The sequence below is a fragment of the Erpetoichthys calabaricus genome, chromosome 3 (genome assembly GCF_900747795.2).
Source record: "Erpetoichthys calabaricus chromosome 3, fErpCal1.3, whole genome shotgun sequence".
Taxonomy (NCBI): domain Eukaryota; kingdom Metazoa; phylum Chordata; class Cladistia; order Polypteriformes; family Polypteridae; genus Erpetoichthys; species Erpetoichthys calabaricus.
In genome coordinates, this window is record NC_041396.2 from 227,816,413 (window position 1) to 227,838,412 (window position 22,000).

The following is a 22,000-nucleotide window of genomic DNA, read 5'->3' on the forward strand; positions in this document are numbered from 1 at the left end:
CTTATAATCTCCACATGGGGGCATCATCATGATTTGTTCAAAAGAAAACAAAAGCAGTGTTTATTCACAAAGCATTACTGTGGATAATAAAATGCCGTGTTTCTCTGCTCACTTTACTGTTAGACCTACTGTTCTTTCCCTTTACGTTCCCCAAAACAAATTGCAGCATCAAGCAACATCATTGTGGCAAAAAGCACTATGCTCACTGTCTGGTCTTGCCACTTGATAAGTGCAGCATGCCATCAGAAAGACAACATACTAGCATATTCATGAGAGTTCAGGCACAACTGAAAAAAAGATCAATTCGTTAACCTAAAAGGATATGGGAGCTTAGTCATTTGATTCTGAGATTTTTAAACTCTCTTTACGTAAAAAAAATTAAAATGATAAAAATGTAAAACAATACAATATGGTCTTCATTATTCTGACTTACAGTAGTGAGCGTCCCCAGAATACCCATGCTGACTTACGCCTAAGACCACTACAGTATGCTGGCCTTAAAACCACAAGGCTATGGGTAAAAAGCCTGAATGCATACTCTGTGGCATCTACTGCACTATGTGATCCTGACCTATCCTTTTGTGATGCTCACTATAAAAAGTGCACAGAGCTTTTCCAAATTTACTGTGATTCTGTTTGTAAAAAATATTCTGTGATGTGTTCATTTATAGTAATAACAACAGATTAAAACATAGCATACAGCATAGCATGGACATCTTTATTAAATCGCTTGGAAGCACACACTGTGAATGAATCCACAGAATAATCAATTACAAAATGGCATACACAACAAATCGAGAACTGTAAAAAAAAAAATTCTGGTATTGGACACTAACTCTGGTCCTTCCGGAAGAGAACCCCTTAGAATAAGTCAAACAAACACAAAACTGAAAGAGATGTACAGGCACTGTAGCCAAATACATTAACTTAGACTGGCAAGTTTGCCGTTTAGATTATAGGTTAATGTTCCACCAGTATTTTTAAATGTTTCTCAAGATATGACTCTAATCCATTCTTTCAACAGCTAGTGAATGTAACACTAAGTCCCCTATTATGGTAGCGATAACTGTAAACAGTTTCTTTAAGTCCATTTTAAAGAATTACCTATGAAACATTCAAAATTAACTAATTATTATTTCTCAAATGCTACATGAATAGGAATTGAAAGTGTGATGTCCTGAATCCGCAGCCATGTTCACATTCCTTTAGCGGAGGCATGGACAGTCATGAACAGAAGATGAACCAGGGCAGGGAGCATAGAAGTAAAATATTTTTCTTCAAAAGAATACCGCAGCAGTGACATTCATGCCTCTTATGGGTTACGAAGTCGCTGGAAAGGGGTGTGTGGCACTCCCGATATCTTTGCAAAAAGATGAAGGTCCAAGTCTTTAGTGTCTTGGGGCTTCCTGTTTTGCTATATGATTGTGAGACTTGCATGTTATCCAGTGACCTGAGACAAAGACTGCACTCCTTTGGTACTGTCTCTCTTTGGAAAATCTTTGGGAACCACTGGTTTAACTTTGTGTGAAATGAGTGGTTGCTCATGGAGTCCCAAATGAGGCACATTGCCTGCATTATGAGAGAGTGTCAGTTACGCCACTACGGCCATGTGACGTGATTTCCCCAAGGGTGATCCAGCTTGCAGGGATCTCCATTGTTAAGGACCTGAGCAGCTGGATCAGGCCAAGGAGATGCCCATATAACACATGGCTGTAGCAGATAGATGGTCATTTCCAGAGGATAGGATCGGACCATGTGTCTGCCTAGGGGGTTGTCACCCAGGATCCTGAGCTGTTTTGTTATGTGCTGGGTGTGGCAACGAGCTGTACCAGTGTATGCTTCTCGACCTTACCTGACCCAAACAGTAATTCTGAAATAAAAAAACTTTTTTAACAATTATACACATAATATCAGAACATGCTTTTAACTGTAAGCTAAATTACAAAACAAATATAATTCACAAGTGTGACATATCCCTGGTTCTGTTAACTTCAAAATGAATCATGCTGTAACGTTTTGTATCAAACTCCTTGTCACAAGGCTTATAAGCAGGAAAGATGTGTTTATCATAGTAGAGTTAGTAAATCCTTTGGTTAAACATGCACTGAAATGGGACTAATTTTTAAATTTAGCTTTGTTTGCACCTTGATATTTTTATACGCAGTCAAAAAAGTAAATCAAAGGCTATTCAGGTTACATTGGTTGTCTTCTTCTCTTCATCTAACTTTTCCCAAAACAAAAAGGCCCAAGCATCAAGGTTGTCAAAATGTCTCAGATGGTTATTTGCATCCAAATGTGCCCCACATCTCTATCTTTTGTGTGTCAGTTTTCTGTATCCTGATATAAATATTCTACTGATGCTGTTCTTTTTTCTTGCCTTTCATTCTATAAAATTATGTTATAAAAGGTCCATCTTCCCTCACATGTTGAAGTGCTTTTGTGTTTTTCATTTCAATTAACTTTTTTGCTCTTCTACACATCCACATTTTTAGTGCTTCTAAAAAATTTTAGTTTTTATTTTCTCAATGCCCATGTCACACTGTAACATCAACAAAATTATAGAGGGTAAAGATTTTTTTCTCCTAATTACAGATTACTTTGCCAAGTAATTTTTATATATATTACCATTTCATATTCTCCATCGTCTTTGATGCAACTACCCTTTTATTTGAAATATTCAACTCAAATGGCTTAAACAGAATTCTTCAGTGTTCCACACCTCTCTTCTTAGGAATATTTTTTTTCTATTCTTAGGAATAAATTTTGTTTACTTTTATGTTAATGTCATAATTTTCTGCAACAGGTCCCACATTTTTAATGTTTTCTGTGCAAATAAATGTTTCATAATAGCTCAGAATTATTCTGAAAATTATTTGTACTTCCAGTTTCCATGATGAGGAATTTACTGTTAAGTTGCCTATCTGCATCTCACAGTTGAACTCCAAAATATACGGACAGACAAATAAGCAGCTTGGTAGATCCTGTGGATGCCAGGGTACAAGCATAGAGGCTGGTAATCTCCATAATATCCTGCATGTGTGAATCCATAAAGGGTGACAGGCAGGGGCATTAGCATGAGTATAAGAGGGACAGTGGTAGCCAGGACAGAAGCACAGGAATACTCCATAAGATGCTAGAGGGCAACTAACTCGGTAGTTAGCAGGAATGTCTTATCTCTCTGATCAGACAGTGATGCCAGGGGGCCAGGAAAAGACACAGAAGTTGGTAAAACAAGACTTACCAAGCCACTACAGGGTACGTTTATGTGTATATGCTGTTCCTCTAACAGTTGGCAACTAGGAAAGCTGCCTTGGAGAGGTGGCCTCTTAAAAGCAACACAAGGTTCAGGAGTAGAGGGATAACAAATGTCACCAGAAGCTGTTCTAGCCTGGATGCAATTGACTTCATCGCCAAAGAACAACTTAAGTCAGAGTCATATGGAGAGTGGTTGAAAAATTTAAAAAAAAAAAAGGCCAGGGTCTAAAAAGAAACAGAGTGTTTTGTGTGGTACTAGATTTAAAACCCGTACGGTTGGGGCCAGAGGGATAGTAGATTAATGTTTTGGCTTTACACTTTGAGATCTTCATGTGATCTTGCCTTTCCCCTTTGTTTTTTTTTTTTTGTTGTTCTTTTTCATAATGGTGTCATTTCAAGAATCTTTTTGTTGTATTTCAAACACAGATGCATACACAATATTGGGGGTGTACTGTAAATGATTTGCTTATAAATAACCATGCACAATTATGTTGTCAAGTATTCTGTAATTGTATTTGTAATTCTTACAAAATTGCGTTTAAGTTTTTTTTATTTTTTGGGCCTTATGATAAGCATGGCATCAAATATTACTTTACTATGCTCCACAGGTTATAATAGAGATCTCAGAGAGATGGCAAATAATGCAAATCATGGTAAATTGACCATTGATCCAATTGGGCATGGCAATCAAACAGAAAGTTAGTGATCAAATTCATTGCTCACATAGTGTGGTAGACTCCTGAATATCAAAACAGTGAGTCTTCACAAAACCACATCTACAGACATGCATATTTGATAACTTTAACCTGAACTTACACAGACACCAAGCAGAAGTTGCCTTTATGTACCAGAAAAAAAATGCATAAAACAGATGACAAATTTTTCATAATCCTGGTTAATTGAAATATTTGTTTTAAACTTTGTTTTCTAACAAATAACACCAAACCAAAATTAAATTTCCAAGACAATTGCACAACTCATAATTGCATACACAGTAGACTTTTATGGTGTATGTGTAGATTTTCTGACATTCTAGAGTTTCACAAACATACCACACTCTTAAAAAGTAAAAAAAAAAAGGAAATGCACAATGTAATCATTCTCAGTATGCAAAGGACACCCAGTACTTCAATAGTGCAGAAGTATATAAAAAACATAAAAGCCAGATTCACTTTGTATTAATTCATTATTCACTTTAGCAACTATCAACAGTAAAAAAAAAACAAAACAACTTTCATGTCTTTAATGGACAATACTCAAAACAGCCAAGAATAAATTAGTCTTCTGGTTTAATAGCTAAATTTACCACTTCTGTCAAAAGGGGTTTCTAGATTAAACTCAAAACCCTTCTTTGTTCTCACTGGGATCAACTCAAACTCCCTGTGACTGTGTACTGGAAAAAGGGATCAAAAAATAAATCAATCAAAATTCAGTTGATCTAAATTTTAGACTAGACTGCACTTTCACCTTACTACTCCAAAGGTTACTGTTTGGAAAAAATTGCTATGCAAGTCCTAGAACAGAAGAGATGGTGCAACTACATTCTCATTAAAGTACATGTACTGTATTATATACACACAGACACACACACACTTCATCATTATTCACCCTTTGGTAAAAATGAATGTATCTGTTTTTAAAAATCACAGTTATCCCTCTTAGTTTGTTTTTTTTATTACTCTTTAAAGAACACCAGGCATAATTAGTGTCTAGTATTGCAATTTTACCTTAACGTGTACAAATATGCATAGAAAAAAACTAAAACAGAAAGGAAATAACTGATTCTTTATAAGTAGCCCATTAAAACAAAACTTGTAAACAGAAATATAAAAAGGGAATGTGAGTACAAAGATAGGTGTGGAGAAACATAAAATTAACAGGAGATTGAGTTATCAGACAGTCCCACCATACAGCAACACTAAAGCCAAAAAAGGAAAAAAAGAAAACACTTCCTTTTCCTATACATTGAATCCTTGGTACTTTACCTATGAGTAAGAAAGAATTACAGAGTAAAATAAGCTTTCACTATTCTTGTTAAATTTGTATGCCCCAAAACTGAAAAAACAAGGTTTCATGCTTCCAAGCTTTGACCTTATGGGCATGTTTGTGAGAAAGAAGAGGAAAGTAACGGGCCCCCATTCTATTATCATGTCACTATGTTGCCATGACACTGGCTCTTCAAGAGGGTTCAAACTTTTTCAATGTACACAAACAAGGTCTTGCCTTACTAGGGCCACTACTGATATATTACTTGAAAAACTCCAAGAACATGTTTGCATTTGGCCCTGAAATATTGATTATACAACATGATTCCCTTAAAAGAAGCTGAAATGAAAAATGAAAATTTTGACACAAGACCAACCTATACAAAAAAATGCCTTTAAATACATAACTATTGCTACAGCAGCTGTCAACACGGTCTGTGAAAATTTCCATATGAATGTACTGTGGTAATTGGGTTGCATACAGAGGCTATTTGCTTTGTCAGCAAACAACCTTTCTACTTTTACCCATGAACTTCACTTGTATTTACCCTAAAAATTACATTTAATCACAACCTCTACGAAAAGTCAAATATTTTCAGTAAAAAAACAAATATGCAACACTGAATCCATCTCTGTTTAGTTTTATAAGAAATATACTCAGGATATTTAGTGGATATGCTTATTATATCTGGTAATTTGAGGCTGATGACAGGCAGACACTCAATGATATAATGTAGATACCAAGGCCAGAAATTATGTTAACTGCACAGTAGTCTTTTTACTGAGAGTCCACTCCAACAACTTGTACAAAGATATGTCCAAACCCCACTGCAGCACCCCCTGCTGCCTAGGAATAATGCCCAAACATTATTACATTTATCTCAATATATAACAATGCTGTATAACACTCTTATTACACCAATACAAAAGTTGTATATGTACATCTCTACAAAATCACTACTTGCTTACTGTATGAGATGCAATTCTAAAGGCTAACCAATCATAACTTCTGTTCTGATGACTGTCCTCAGATTTAATACAAAAGGTTCTCTTTATTTTTCAATACGTATGCTCTGAACAGAAAAAGCCATTTTTGTGTGCTAAAAACTGTGCCTGTTCATTTCTTATTCTACTTCTTTTCTTATAAGCCTGCAAAGGCCCAGTCATGAGGCTGTCATTTTAATTCCCACTATTGATTCCACAACCCTCAGTAAGTCACAAACTTACCAGTGTTTCAGTCATAAAAATCTGAAGTATACGAGGTATTTCAGTGGTAAGATTTGTATCTTTGAAAAAAAATATTTTCACTAAAAATGTAAATGAAATGTAATTTTATATACAAGGTACATAAGAGACATTTGGAGACATGATGTCTATAGTAAATTTAATCTGTTTGCTAAATTTATAATATATTTATATGTTTAGCTCATAAATTATAAATATTGACCTAGAAAGAAAGAAATATTTGTATACACTAAAGTATAACTTTAACTCAAAAATTACTGAAATGCAGCCTCTTATATGAATTTTATTTTACCCCCAAGCTGTTAGACTCCTTAACACCAGGCTGTTCCCCTGGGACCTTCCACACGGCCTCAACCACCTCTAAAAACAGAACTTTTATACATGCGAGCCACTGTCCTGCAAAGAGGAGTGTGCATGTAGAAAAGAACTGAAAATCTCATACTGACCTTTAAGTATTTTAACATTCTTGATATCCTTCTGCTGTGAAACATTCTGACCTGTCATTGTTTACACGTCTTAAACAACTATTATCATACACTGATCACTTCTGTATTATCTATATCTATTATTTATTATTTATTTATTATGTTACATATCTTATACATCAATATTGCTGCTACCTCTTTGTCCTATCTTTGCACAATGTTGTGTCTTGTTTGTGTTTTATTTCTAAATTTTTACATTTTTAGATTTTAAATTTTAATTCTATTTTTAATTTATTTATTGCACGTCATGGTGTTACACTGTGGACCCTGAGCTTCGCAATTTCATCTATCTGTATACTTGTATATGGTTGAGTTGACAATAAAGTTCACTTTGACTTTGAATTCTTTTTCTTTATACACTTGATGTATATTATGATCATAAATAATAATTCTAATACTGTATAAAGTCTAATCTGCTAATCCATTTCAGATCTGAAGGAAACTGGTGCTTATCCCGGCAAATTGTGCTCAAAGCAGGAGAAAGTAGTGGACAACATGCCAATCAATTGCAGAGCACATTACACATCCACAGTCATTCATATCCTGACAGTTTTGAGTCATTAAATAATCTGGCATGTGCATTTTTGCTTGGTGAGTTGAAAATAGGAGTACTTAATGAAAGACCCGTACAGAAAAGGGTAGAACATGCAAACTTTACACAAGAACTGCCCAGAGAGATTTGAATCCAGATCCCTGGATCTGTAAGGCAGCACTGCAAATTACTACAAACCTATTCCAAGCTTATGAATTGTCACTTTATGATTTGTGGGAAGGGAGTGACAAAACAAGTCATATTTGTAAACATTCTGTTTATTTTCTTAATAACAAATTGGGAGCCTGGATTGTACTTCCTTTCATTCACACCAGCTGCTCAAACATTTCATTAGAAAGATCAAATTTAGCTGCTGAACTGTAGATCTGAAAGCGCTAGTTACAGACTTGAGTGGTTAAGGAAAATTGCAATTTTGTTTGAAAACAATCAAAGAGTTTGCAGGAGATATTGTTCTTGATCAAAAACGTATATAGTTTGAAATCTGGTTTTGACTTAACTTCGTTATTGACTTGGTGCTCCTTGGACACTGGTTACCATTCACTGTTAACAGTTCATTACTATATACTATGTCTGACCATCTTTCAGAAACACCACTTATAAAAACAAACAAGGTCTTTATGCCACTCTACTTAAAAATTGTCTGAAAAGACTTGTACATTATGTTTTCTAGTTGCAGTTACAATTTTCCTGAATAAAACATCAACCCTTATGATGATTTATTGTGGCTTCGCACTGTTAAATTGTCAGCATACCTAATAATTTTATTGAAACCTTGCATTGTCTAATGCTTTTTATTTAAGAAGTATGCTAAATGAAATGGTAAAAAGTACAATATTTGGTTTTAACATATGGGCTGACCATTAATTTATCCTATCATTTGTAAGGAAGCAACATTTAAAGACTAATTGGAGACCTAAAAATCATAACTAGGCTATACATAATGTATTGTAATGATTTTTGTTTTAAAAAACAGATTATAAAAACATTGTATGTGGACTTCACTCAGCAGAGACCTAATTGTGTTGTCTTACAGCTGGTATAACGTAAGAACCATATCCTTATCAGAACAATGCTCACCCCATAGTAGTAGAGAGACAGGATGGAGTACTTCAAAGTTCAAGGCAGTGGGATTTTATTTGGATTTCCTGGATGCACACATGGCCTACAGATCTTGACTATTCATTCTTGTCTTAACACATTTTGTTTCTTGCAGTAAATATGAAGGGATACAGAAAAATGGCTTACTATGAAAAGGAATTTAAAACGTACCGTTCCTCATTCACTGTTTGGTATCTGAACAACTACAATTTATATGATTTTTTAAAATGTACTAAAATAGGCTTTTGTCTGCAACAATTTCTATTGTAACCAATAAGCAGTACAAATATAAATGGAACAGTGTGACTAGTCACTCTCTTGAATACTGAGCAAAGGAAAGAAATTGAAATGATGCTAGTATTGCTTACTCTTCAGCTCAAGGAAGTGCTGTGTGGAGGTTAAATTAGCTCATTCCTCAGCCCCTGTGCACTCACAAGTGCCATTTTTTGCTTGTAGAAATTAAGCCCTGCCAAACAGCTAATTTCACATTCTTTTCACCACTTGACAATTCTGCTGCAGCACTTAAAATGGACGCCACATTAGGATCTAATTGATCTTTTCCATGCGCAAGTGCCTGCCTCCAGTTTATTATAAGAAGCAGAGAATAATGAAGTGATAAGTAAACACGGAATACACATATTTTTCAGAAGGACAAAAGTAACACACAAAAGTGTCATATAGACCACTCTATGTTAGGACCATTTTCGTTTACCTGTTCTACATCTGCAAATTGATGAGCATGTAAAGTTATTGTCTGCATAACTACCTAGCCAGTGGGCCCGGACAAAGAACGGAGTTTTGGGCAAAATTGGGGTTGGGTTTTTTATCTAATACATGTAAGTGAACTATTATTTATTTTGCATTTATTTTTATTAAAATAAATTCCTAACTAATATTGCATGCTTGCTTGCTTACTTGTTCCCTTTTTGTCTCATGTATGCAACATTTTACTTTTCCTTGATGAAAGTCTATAACATACACGAGAGGAGGATGACAAGACAAAAAACAGTTTGGTACATGATGTAAATCTATGTATCCAACAGTAATTCTTTGTGAACATCATTGACCTAATGTTCCATAATTTTGAACATTTGCCTTTAAAATAAAAAGATGCATTTGGTTATTGCAATTGTAATTAGATGGTTATTCTTCTACTTGCTCTGCCCCACTAAAGATGTGTTATATCAGGAAAATAAACTATTTACTGGGTAGAATGTGGGTATAACAGCTTTCCTGTTAATTAATCATAAACAGCAATTATGGACATAATATTTTGCCAATACTGATAATATGGTAATTCCTCTGTTATGTCTAAAGTTCCTAAAAAATTAAAAAAACAAATAAATACAAGTGGGCCCTGATTTGTGCCCAGTACACTGAATTGTAACAAATTCTTCCCCAGAAAGTGCTTCCTCACCCTTTTCAAGCAACTGTCTATGAAAACATTTCTGTACATCAATGCACTTGCTAATATGATTTATTTTTTCTTTACATCATACAAAAGTAGTCAACCACATTGAAAATTCAGAGAGTTAACTGGGTGTGCACAGGACAATTTACATTTGTTTAAAGGATGCATCTTTCCCAAGATTGTATACAAAACTAAGTGGTCTCAGATATCTTAATTCTGAAACCCAAAATCCTTTAGCATACAGATGTTTAAAGGCCTAAGGAAACAGAGCCATACAAAGATGTGTTTGATCAGGTGATTATGTTAAGAAATAATGGAAAAATTAACAAGATAGTTAATTTTGTTTAAAATCAATCATATCTCTGACTATCAAGAGGAATTTAAAAGAAAACACATAACTGAAAGTGGAAATAAAAACAGCTTGAAGCTTTAAAAATTGAGCCAACAAACAACTACCTAACAGGAAAAAACAAAATCAGTAGAACAATTAATGACTACAGTTTCCAAAACTGACCATTTCAGTTATTAATGAAGGCAAGTTGCACATAAAAATTGACTCCGTGTATTACAGTACAGTACTGCTACAGTACTAGCAATACAGTAAATGTTTCAATATACAGTGCCAATTATACAATGGCAAACCTACAATCAATTTTAAGCTTTTTTTTTTTTTTTTTTTTAACCAGACCCTCCCTCTTTGTACAGTAAAAGATAAGAATTCAAATCGAGTCCACACTGTAAAGTGATTATCTAGGTAGGACTGACGTAATCCTGACAAGAATAGGAAAGTAAAGTATTTTATCAATGTACCGTCATAGCGAACATGACTTCCAGGGCACCTTACAAGTATAGTACAAATGTTTAAATCATGCCCCCTTTATCATAACACAGATTTTAGAAGAAGAACTGGCATTTGATTTATTTATGTAGTCTGCAGACAGCATCAAAGAGTAAACTTCTTAAAACTAGTTTTGGACTCATCCCTATTACAGAAACCTTCAACATCTGCCCAGCAGACCTGCTCTGGGTTACATAGTCAGTGGAAGGTACTAAACTTGCAATTTTTTTACAGTGCAGTTCCTTTGCAACTAGTTCACATATTGCTTTATTTAAATTGTTGTTCTTCTTTTACAATATATTTATTTTCTTGTCTGCATAACTTTTACAAAAGTCTACATTCCAACAAAACCATAGTATTAATTTTACTGAGGGTGGAAATATCTCACACATCTTGTATTGTAACATCACAAATGCAAATAAGTGTTCCAGACAAAAATTCACCTCAAGGAGCCAGTGGCTCCTAAAAGGAAAAATGGTAGCCAATAGGTTTAAGTGCCAAATAATCAAATGTGTAAAATATTAGTCTTTCATCTCTTACCTTTCTAAACTCTATGTGTATGTGCCTAATTATTTTCCTTCTCCTGTGCAATGCATCCTTCCCTTTTGTTTTTATGCCTGTCTTGATGATTTGGGTACATTGCAATCTATGTACAGTCGTTATGAACTTTGTATTTTACTCAGGCTCTGAGTTGGTGTCACTGGCGACGAGAATGCCAATGTCAGAGGGCCATCCAGTGTAATTTGGCCTTCTTTTACTCTTGTTTGAAGTGAGACAGTGTTTAGCACAGGGCTCAGGAAACTGCTCAAGTGATGGGCCTTCTGTGCTAACTGTGACTAAATCCTCCAAGATTGAAACATGCGTGTTATCCTGGGGCACCACATTTTTATGCTGAGCAAGTGATTCTACCCAGTGTTCTGAAGAAACTCCTGCAACTTCACATTCTTTAATGGTCTGTCTGATATGCCTCTGATTGCGAGAACACAACTGTCAATAGCTGCTACAGTTTGAGGCAAAATCAAAGAAGGCAGAAGCCACTCATTTCTACAGCTCTGCTCTCACCATTGAAATGAGTGCCCACCAGTGGATGACACAAAAGACTTTCTAAAACCTTTTAAAATACATTTTGAAGAATTTTAGTTGTCCAGTGTTCATTTTGTAAGCATTAGATAGAGGGGCACACATTTTTACAGCTCTGCTCCAGCTGGAACAATAAATGTCCCTTCCAGTGTATAGGACAAAAGTGCACAGTAGAGAAAAAAGTGACAAAAGACTTCATAGATTCTTTTAAATAGATTTAGCTCATTTTAGCTATCCAGTGTTCATTTTGTAAATAGAACAGCATTTCAACAACAAAGGCTCAGCTGTGAAAATGAGTGTCTCCTCCAGTGGATGGGATGGAGAGGCACATTAAATATGACATTGATATAGTCATTTGGAATACATTTTGAACAATTTTAGCTATAAAGTGTTCATTATGCAAGCAGCTTATAGGGGCACATATTTCTACGGCAAATGCTCAGCTGTGGAAATGAGTATTTCCTCATTTCCCTCTGGTGGAAGGGACGCAGGGGCACAGTAGATATGAACATGCAATTGAAGACTGCCTGATAAGCTTAGATACACTGTGCAGTATTTAAACTAAACAGTGTTCACAGTTTGATCCGTTTTAATCTGCCATGATCAGCTGTGCATGTAATATACAGGAAAAAAGAGTTTTATAGGATAATGATGCCTGCTGTGAAAATGAGACACCCCCCCCCCCCCCCCACATACAATTTAAAGGGGTGGACATGACAGGTAAGAAATTTTCTTTTTTTGTAGAACTTAACATATTTCATTCACAAGGTTTTAATCACTCATATGAAATTTGAGCTCCACCACAAAGCCTTTCCTGTGGAAGTGTTTTTTCCCCATTAAAAAACTACCTGAGTAAATGATTAAGAGCATGACACCATGTGTGGCATAAAAGTGGAATTAATACATTTATTTTAACAATTTGTCTTTAAAATTTCTTTACACAGAGTTCTTAGGTGTCAAGTAATGAAATATTATTACTAATATTAATTTTTTACTAAATCTTATTTTCCATGTTTCTAATTTGATGATTTCCCATTGAAGAAATTAGTGACATTTATCAATACCATTTTAACAAAATGTACTGTCTGCTGTGAATCACAGAGCATCCCAGTAAAATGACAACAACATGTAGTACACCTGCAATCTTAAAACACAGTCTTCATGATATCACAATACATGAGGAAACATCAGACAGGTGGCTGCACATGCATGTTTACCGACAAGACAGGCCGGCATTTTGCATAGAGCATGTGTTAAATCAAAAGAGAAATGGCATGCAAAGATGCGTGAACACTAGGAGATTTGTGACAATCACACCTTAGTGTGCCTGTGCCAAATCAGAAGGCACAACTGAATTCCATGGGGCACATGATGGGAAGATGAATTTCAAATGTTTTGCCTTCCTTGCATTGTGATGACCGGTTACATTATATTCAGCCCTTTGTTCATTATTCTGGCACAAGCGTAACCAGACTCTGGTTGAAATTCACCACTTTGGAATACATGGTTGCCGTGTCAGCCGCACAGTGTACTTAGACATATTTTCAAGCTTGTGTCTCCAAGTCTGATGTCTTTTTTGTCCCTCATGTTGCACGGATGCATGAAGTATATAAACCAGCCTTTAAGAGGCTCACAGATACCCAAGTGGGAGCCCATACCAACACATATGTTAACGGAGCGTCCACTAAACAATAAAAAAATAAATACATTTAAAAAAATAAATAAATTTCTGCATCTGTTATAATATAATTAGTTTAAAGCTGATTTCATTTGCCACTGGCAAACTAAGCAGAAATGATAATCAGCAAAGCCTACTTTTGGTTACATTTGTGACCATTGTAGTCACAGTCTGGAGCCCTGAAATAATTCTAATTTTCAACCATAATTTCAGTGTTTACAAATGGCAAATTGCTGAATTTAGGAATTAATAAACTTCAAAAAAATCTACTTTGCACGCTTGTGTTATTTTTGAGGTATGGTAGTTCTTACTCTCATAAAAAGGCTGTAAGATTGTGTTTAGTAGCCAGATTCAGCTTTTTCTTTTTGCCCACAATGCGCACCCCTCACACATGTGTATCAACTGCCAATATAAAAGCATCACCCAACTACTACATTTACTCAAATTAAAAACCACAACCTGACATCTCAAAGCGAAACAATGCTGCCTAAAAGATCCATATGCCGGGGGTGAAATCTTCACCTGAACACTGTACATTTTCCATCTCTTTGTTGGTTTTTCTGTGTGTACTCATGTACAGTACATGTAAGGTTAACTGGTGACTAGAAATTGTTTCCAAATGATTGAGTGTAGGTATGTTTCAGTATGGACCTGCAATGGACTGGCTGTCAGATTCAGAGCTTGTCCCAAGCTGGTGCTTGATGCTAGTTACATAATTTACAATACCCATTAACATGTAAAAATTGGGGTTCCGTCACAGATGAATGACAGTGATGCCTCAGTTAAAGAGGGCCTTTATTTTTAAATAACGAGTTAAAATACAGTGTAACTGCATAAAATATAAATATATTTTTGAAAATTGTATTGAATTTTATAATGACATGTGAAACAAATTTCTCCTGGGGAAAAATAAAAGGCTGTTCTCACCATAAAGGTCAGAAATTTAAAATAACATGCAAAATTTCAATACTGAGTATACTTTAATGTAATCAATAAGAACCCTTCTGATTTTTAAATATATATTGGCTATAGCGTACAAATTTTACTGTACACGAAATGCAATATACTGTAAGCTTTGGTATTTATTAAAAAATGTGGTATATAATATAAAATTGTAATGTATGCTGTGGCTTACTGTTAAAAAAAGTCACATATTTAATACCCACATCCAGTATAAAATATTTATTATTGTAAGAAAGAATGAGACACATATTATGTAAAATGTACCATATTCCCTATGAAATGCTTTATCAAAAATAAAAAGACTGTGGTAGTAGACACACTTTAGAACTACTGGTTAATATTATCAAAAGAAATAAAAAAAAAACAAAACTAATTATTTTAAGAAATGGTGCTGCCATGACATAAGATGGTGCTAGGATTCAACAGAATTAAATAAATGTTATAACATGTCTTTCATACAAGTTCATTTTAACAGGAAGAACTAGCAGCCTAGTCACATTTTTGAAAAGATTAAGAATGGAACTGTAAAAAATTTAATACTTCAGTCATGTTCCTTTAAAGAATATATTAATTCCAATAGGAACTAGCACAAAAACATTAAACCCATAAGGTAATATTACATATAAACGAGCATAAACATATGAAATTTATTTGAATGAAGTCTGTAAAATCAACTGTGATGACTTGGATCACTTGCCCAAAAACTCTATGTCAAATGGTATACCTGACGGTTACAGCATAGCATAAAATGTTTTTTTTCTTATTTAATTCAAATAAGCATTGAACACACATTACCATGCTAAATCAATTTTTATTAATACCTATGAAAAAATAAAGAAATACATTTAAAATTAAAAATGCTCTTGAAGTCAGTAGCTAATATGAGCTAATAATTCAATCAGAAATGGATAGGATCATAAAAGCACACTAATATAATGTTACCATCTTCTTTGTTAGAAAATAGAGTGACTCATATACAAATATCACTCAAAAGTAGAACAGTCTAAGGTTATAGGGTTATTTTTTCTGCTTTCTAATTTTGCTTCCCATTATCAGGCCGCTCCATCCAGTAAAACGAACAATGGACGGAAACACACTGTTTATCGAAGGCTATTTAATAAAAAAATGCCCCCAAGGGCAGCGGGAAACAGGATTGTACAGACTTCCTGTGCTGATGCAAAAGCTGATGGTCTGAATAATGTGGGATGCTATGATTTGCACGTTAGTCATGGATATCCTTTTCTAAGTGTTAAGTGAGTTACAGGGCATGAGGTAAACTGTTGGCATGAAAATCAAGAATGTCAAGGACCTTAAAATGAAATTCAGGGTGATTCAATTTGTATTAATGTAATTACATATAATGCAATTTCTGACTTACAAGTAACACTTCCAGCATCATCATTATTATTCTATAAACATGTAAGGCATGTTGGTAGTGGAAAATGAGCATACACAAAATAAAAAGAAATTAGGAGGATTTTTGTATTCTTTTTCTTCAAAACTTCAAATAGCCAGTATATTTTCTTCTAAATGTAGATGATAAAGCAGTCCAAAATCCCATTTAGGACTTCCTTAGAATACACGAAGGAGAAGCCTTATTCACTTATTTAACCATACTGGGGGCATTATTTAAGGTGCTTAACTATAGCTTTAACAATGTTGTAAACACACAAAGTTATTTAATTTAAAATGTGTGTATAAAATGAACTAAACAGACAATGAATAAAGCATGAACATTTTTTCAGTCAAAAACAGCAGTACCTATTTAAGTAAAAACAATTCTAAATAAGCATGATTTCAATAGACATTCTCATCCACATACAGTCATATGAAAAAGTTTGGGAACCCCTCTTAATTCTTTGGATTTTTGTTTATCATTGGCTGAGCTTTCAAAGTAGCAACTTCCTTTTAATATATGACATGCCTTATGGAAACAGTAGTATTTCAGCAGTGACATTAAGTTTATTGGATTAACAGAAAATATGCAATATGCATCATAACATAATTAGACAAGTGCATAAATTTGAGCACCCCAACAGAGATATTAAATCAATACTTAGTTGAGTCTCCTTTTGCAAATATAACAGCCTTTAGACACCTCCTATAGCCTTTGATGAGTGTCTGGATTCTGGATGGAGGTATTTTTGACCATTCTTCCATACAAAATCTCTCCAGTTCAGTTAAATGTGATGGCTGCCGAGTATGGACAGCCTGCTTCAAATCATCCCATAGATTTTTAATGATACTCAAGTCAGGGGATGCCTCTGTAGATTTCAAACTGTTTTGGGTCATTGTCTTGTTGGAATGTCCAACCCCTGCATAAGTTCAACTTTGTGACTGATGCTTGAACATTATCCTGAAGAATTTGTTGATATTCCGTTGAATTCATCTGACCCTCAACTTTAACAAGGGCCCCAGTCCCTGAACTAGCCACACAGCATGATGGAACCTCTACCAAATTTGACAGCAGGTAGCAGGTGTTTTTCTTGGAATGCGTTTTTCTTCTTTCGCCATGCAAAGCGCTTTTTGTTATGACCAAATAACTCAATTTTTGTCTCATCAGTCCAAAGCACTTTGTTCCAAAATGAATCTGGCTTGTCTAAATGAGCATTTGCATACAACAAGCAACTCTATTTGTGGCGTGAGTGCAGAAAGGGCTTCTTTCTCATCACCCTGCCATACAGATGTTCTTTCTGCAAATTGCGCTGAATTGTTGAACGATGTACAGATACACCATCTGCAGCAAGATGTTCTTGCAGGTCTTTGGAGGTGATCTGTGGGTTGTCTGTAACCATTCTCACAATCCTACGCATATGCCACTCCTCTATTTTTCTTGGCCTGCCAGACCTGCTGGGTTTAACAGCAACTGTGCCTGTGGCCTTCCATTTCCTGATTCCATTCCTTACAGTTGAAACTGACAGTTTTAACCTCTGAGATAGCTTTTTATAGCCTTCCCCTAAACCATGATAGTGAACAATCTTTGTTTTCAGATCTTTTGAGAGTTGCTTTGAGGATCCCATGCTGTCACTCTTCAGAGGAGAGTCAAAGGGAAGCACAACTTGCAATTGACCACCGTAAATACCTTTTCTCATGATTGGGCACGCCTGTCTATGAAGTTCAAGGCTTGATGAGCTAATCCAACCAATTTGGTGTTGCAAGTAATCAGTATTGAGCAGTTACATGCATTCAAATCAGCAAACTTACAAGGGGACCCAAATTTTTGCATAGCCAGTTTTTCACATTTGATTTAATTTCATACAACTAAATACTGCTTCACTAAAAATCTTTGTTCGGAAAACACCCCAGTACTCAGGTGTTCCTAGGAAATGAAAGACATACCACTGTTATCTTTTTTTGTTGAGAGTAAATTATTATGCAGGCTGGGAGGAGTTCCCAAACTTTTTCATATTACTGTAAAAGTCAATATTGTGGCCAAGTATTACAAAAAATGTAATGTGCTGTAGATGAAAATTAAAGAAATATGAGTGCAAATCAAAAAGCAACTAAAAAAACTCCAATTTAGAATTAATTGTGTAAAGAATGTGCAGATGTAGACTGAAAGTATTTATTAACTTATTTGTCAGGAGACACTTACTTCCTCTCGACCTCCGGTGTTGACACTGTGCTGCTGAAGCCAAGTGACTCCTGTAAATACATATTAAAGCACATACAAATATTACAAGATTAGAATCAAAGGCCTAAAGGAAACGATATGAAGCCAAACACTTGGGACATAAGGGAAAACGTTATAGTCCTTCAATAAAGATCTTCACCTCAAATTTGGAACACTGAAGGCAACTCTACGGTGCCAGCATATCCAAGAATTAAGTACATTTGAAGATGTCCTCACCCACTCTATGATATAATCCACATTTTATATCTTGCCAAAATATAAAGAAAGACTAGGTAAAGTTAACTGGACTTTAGCTCCACAAATCATTTCTATTTCAAATGTAGTACAGTAATCCCTCCTCCATCGCGGGGGTTGCGTTCCAGAGCCACCCGCGAAATAAGAAAATCCGCGAAGTAGAAACCATATGTTTATATGGTTATTTTTATATTGTCATGCTTGGGTCACAGATTTGCACAGAAACACAGGAGGTTGTAGAGAGACAGGAACGTTATTCAAACACTGCAAACAAACATTTGTCTCTTTTTCAAAAGTTTAAACTGTGCTCCATGACAAGACAGAGATGACAGTTCCGTCTCACAATTAAAAGAATGCAAACATATCTTCCTCTTCAAAGGAGTGCACATCAGGAGCACAGACTGTCAGAGAGATAGAGAAAGCAAACAAATCAATAGGGCTGTTTGGCTTTTAAGTATGCAAAGCACCGCGCACAAAGCTGTTGAAGGCGGCAGCTCACACCCCCTCAGTCAGGAGCAGAGAAAGAGAGAGACAGAGAAAAACAAACAATCGAAAATCAATACGTGCCCTTCGTGCTGTTAAGTATGCGAAGCACCGTGCAGCATGTCGCTTCACGAAGCAGCTGCACAGAAGGTAGCAACGTGAAGATAATCTTTCAGCATTTTTAGACGAGCGTCCGTATCGTCTAGGTGTGCGAACAGCCCCCCTGCTCAATCCCCCTACGTCAGGATCAGAGAAAGTCAGCGCAAGAGAGAGAGAGAGAGAGAGAGAGAGAGAGAGAGAGAGAAAAGTACGTTGGGTAGCTTCTCAGCCATCTGCCAATAGCGTCCCTTGTATGAAATCAACTGGGCAAACCAACTGAGGAAGCATGTACAAGAAATTAAAAGACCCATTGTCCGCAGAAATCCGTGAACCAGCAAAAAATCCGCGATATATATTTAAATATGCTTACATATAAAATCCGCGATAGAGTGAAGCTGCGAAAGGCGAAGCGCGATACAGTGAGGGATTACTGTATACAAAATTTTGTTACATCTTTACTTACTTCAACTTGGGATCGCAACTGCAGTGATGAAGAGTTAGCATCAGGTTTCTCCTGATAAAGAAACACAAAAAAAATAAAAATAAAAAACACAAAATAGGTATTAATGTAACAAATGACTTGTATGTTTTTTTAAGTAAGCAACAACACTTTACAAACATGTTTTACAAAATAATTGAGACACAATAAAAGATAAAATAATGCAATACATGAACAATATACAATACAATATGGTGACGGCACAGTCATCAATAAGATTCAAAATGTCGATGTAAAAATTCAAAATTCAGTCATTTATTACACACAAGGATATCAATCTTAAAATAGTATAATGTAAACATTTCAGGTTACAAGTAAAGACTCACAAATAGTTACTCTACAATAAACAAAAACATGAAAGTATGTCCAAAAAAATATGACTAAAAATAAGTAAAATTAAAGTGAACAGGCCTCGTCAAGGTTAAGACCTAAATGCAACAGAGGCACTGTGGCAAGACTCAAATTGAATAGTTTGAGAACTTAGCAATGCTTCTGCATTTAAGCAGTTGTGCAAAAAGAGTAAGTTGAAAATTTCTCCATAGCAATGTGAAAGACTATTATTGAGTTGTGGGAAGTGTTTGGTTGCAGCTCAAGTTGGTGCAACCTGTTGCTAGGTGTAAGAGGCAACCACTTTTTCCCCCCACACAGTGCCATTTGATATGGACAACTTTATTCATTCAATAAACGACACAAGTTTACAAAAAGATTACTTGTTCCTCAGGTGTCATTTGTATAATATAAGATTACATGATAAGACATAAAAATATTCAGTCAAAAATTTACAATAAAAAAAGGAAACTAGCAAATACTTTTTCACTACACTGTAATGGTTTGATTGCTATTTCATTAAAATAAATTGGGAAAAATTAACAAAGTGAAATTAAACAAACTAGTTTTATTACCACTTAGGGTGCACTGTACAAAGAAACATTATTTGCCATATGGGAAACACCACATCGCACATTATCAAGCAAAATCGTTCTAATTGTAAGTATATTTGCATATTTTCCACCTTTACTGCGGATAATAGCTCAGAGTTCTACTTAACATCACCACTGATTGACAGATGGGCAAGGTTGAAAAAGCAGCTGCTGGTGGAATTGAGGTGAACAATTTCCTGCTCTTAAATCTCAGATTTGCCAACAACGTTATTATCTGGCACAATTTGGTGCATTGCAACAGGTGATGCTTAACTTGGTTAGTCATGTAGCACTTCAAGTTGACCTGATTACATATGTAGATAAAACCAAATCTCTAGCCATCAACATCAAGCAGCATCCTATACTCCATTATAACTGTTGTCATATTAACCAGCTTAGTTTAGATTGAACCAGTGGCAGTGTTCAAGTTTTTGAGAGTAAATTAAACAATTTTAAGATGAAGTTTATGATGTTATACTTTAATGACAAAATAAACTAAGTGATTAAAGTGGAAATTTAGAGATTAAACTTGACATTTCCTGCTTTTTTCCCCCACTTTGTGCCTATTTTTTTTTTCTTTGTACCCTAATAAGCTTTCATACGACACTCAGACGGTGGGCTACGACTCGCCTTTTCATGGCAACTTTGATATGTGACAACTTTTTTATTTCGGGCACTGTGCGACTTTGTTAACTTGAGCTTTCAAGTTTCTCCGACACGCTATGTCAATCGATCAACTTCCTTTTGTTGTTTTTATTACTGTCTTGCCTCCACTTGGTATTTGGTGAAATTCTTCTATTTTTTCTGCTTGTTTTTGCCATTGTCTTTTCACAGAAGGCTGAGCTTAAGGGCTATTTATATTGATTGGCATATTCAACGAGGCGTAATTCTGGGCAGAGTTGGGGCGGGACAGCAGGTGCATGCACGTGCGTTACTTTTCACGCTGACCAGGATTTATGGAGCAGAAGAACATGGAAGTTGCCGTTCGCACAGATTTATGTATCTGGATTTTTTTGTGCGTAAGCACATTTCCGCTTTTGTGCTTACGTCATGTTATAGTGCGAATTCTACGCACGGCCTTATGCATGAGGCCCCAGGTGTCTGAAACAAGTCTTAGAAAGTTGAAAATATAAAAAAAATGGCTTGCATTAGCTCTAGTAATTTTAATCTATCATAATGCACACATATAGTTTTCCTGGACAACTAAGACGTTCCGGGCATGATTATAAATGTACAGTATGCCATTGATTAGCAACAAAAAACCCTAAAGGGGACAAGTTTAGTTAAAATTTGGTGTGACTCTTCATGTAGCATGTCCCTGTACTTGCTTGCATGAGGGCGTGTGTGAAAAAGTCGAGTCAAAAATGCCAGGAAGGAGAACTGAACAATCTCTCATATCAAGACCTAGCAGCACCCCAGAGAATTTTTTGTGTAGGTATATTCTTGACTAAGAAAAAAAAAATCAGGATGTGAAACACACAAAATGTTATTATCATCACATAAAATGTACTGACATTTAAGTGTGAAAATCTAGCTTTAT

General features: G+C 35.3%; 1 protein-coding gene across 8 annotated transcripts in view; it reads right to left on the reverse strand.

Moving 5' to 3' along the window:
* sash1a (SAM and SH3 domain containing 1a) overlaps positions 1-22,000 on the reverse strand; it is a 928,497-nt gene that overhangs the window by 77,618 nt on the left and 828,879 nt on the right. For all 8 annotated transcript variants that reach the window (XM_051924855.1, XM_051924854.1, XM_051924860.1 and 5 more), the window contains exons 3-4: positions 19,505-19,555; positions 18,187-18,236 (exon numbers count right to left, since the gene is read on the reverse strand). In XM_051924855.1, coding sequence (XP_051780815.1) covers positions 18,187-18,236; positions 19,505-19,555 — 101 coding nt within the window. The remainder of the gene's footprint in view (positions 1-18,186; positions 18,237-19,504; positions 19,556-22,000) is intronic.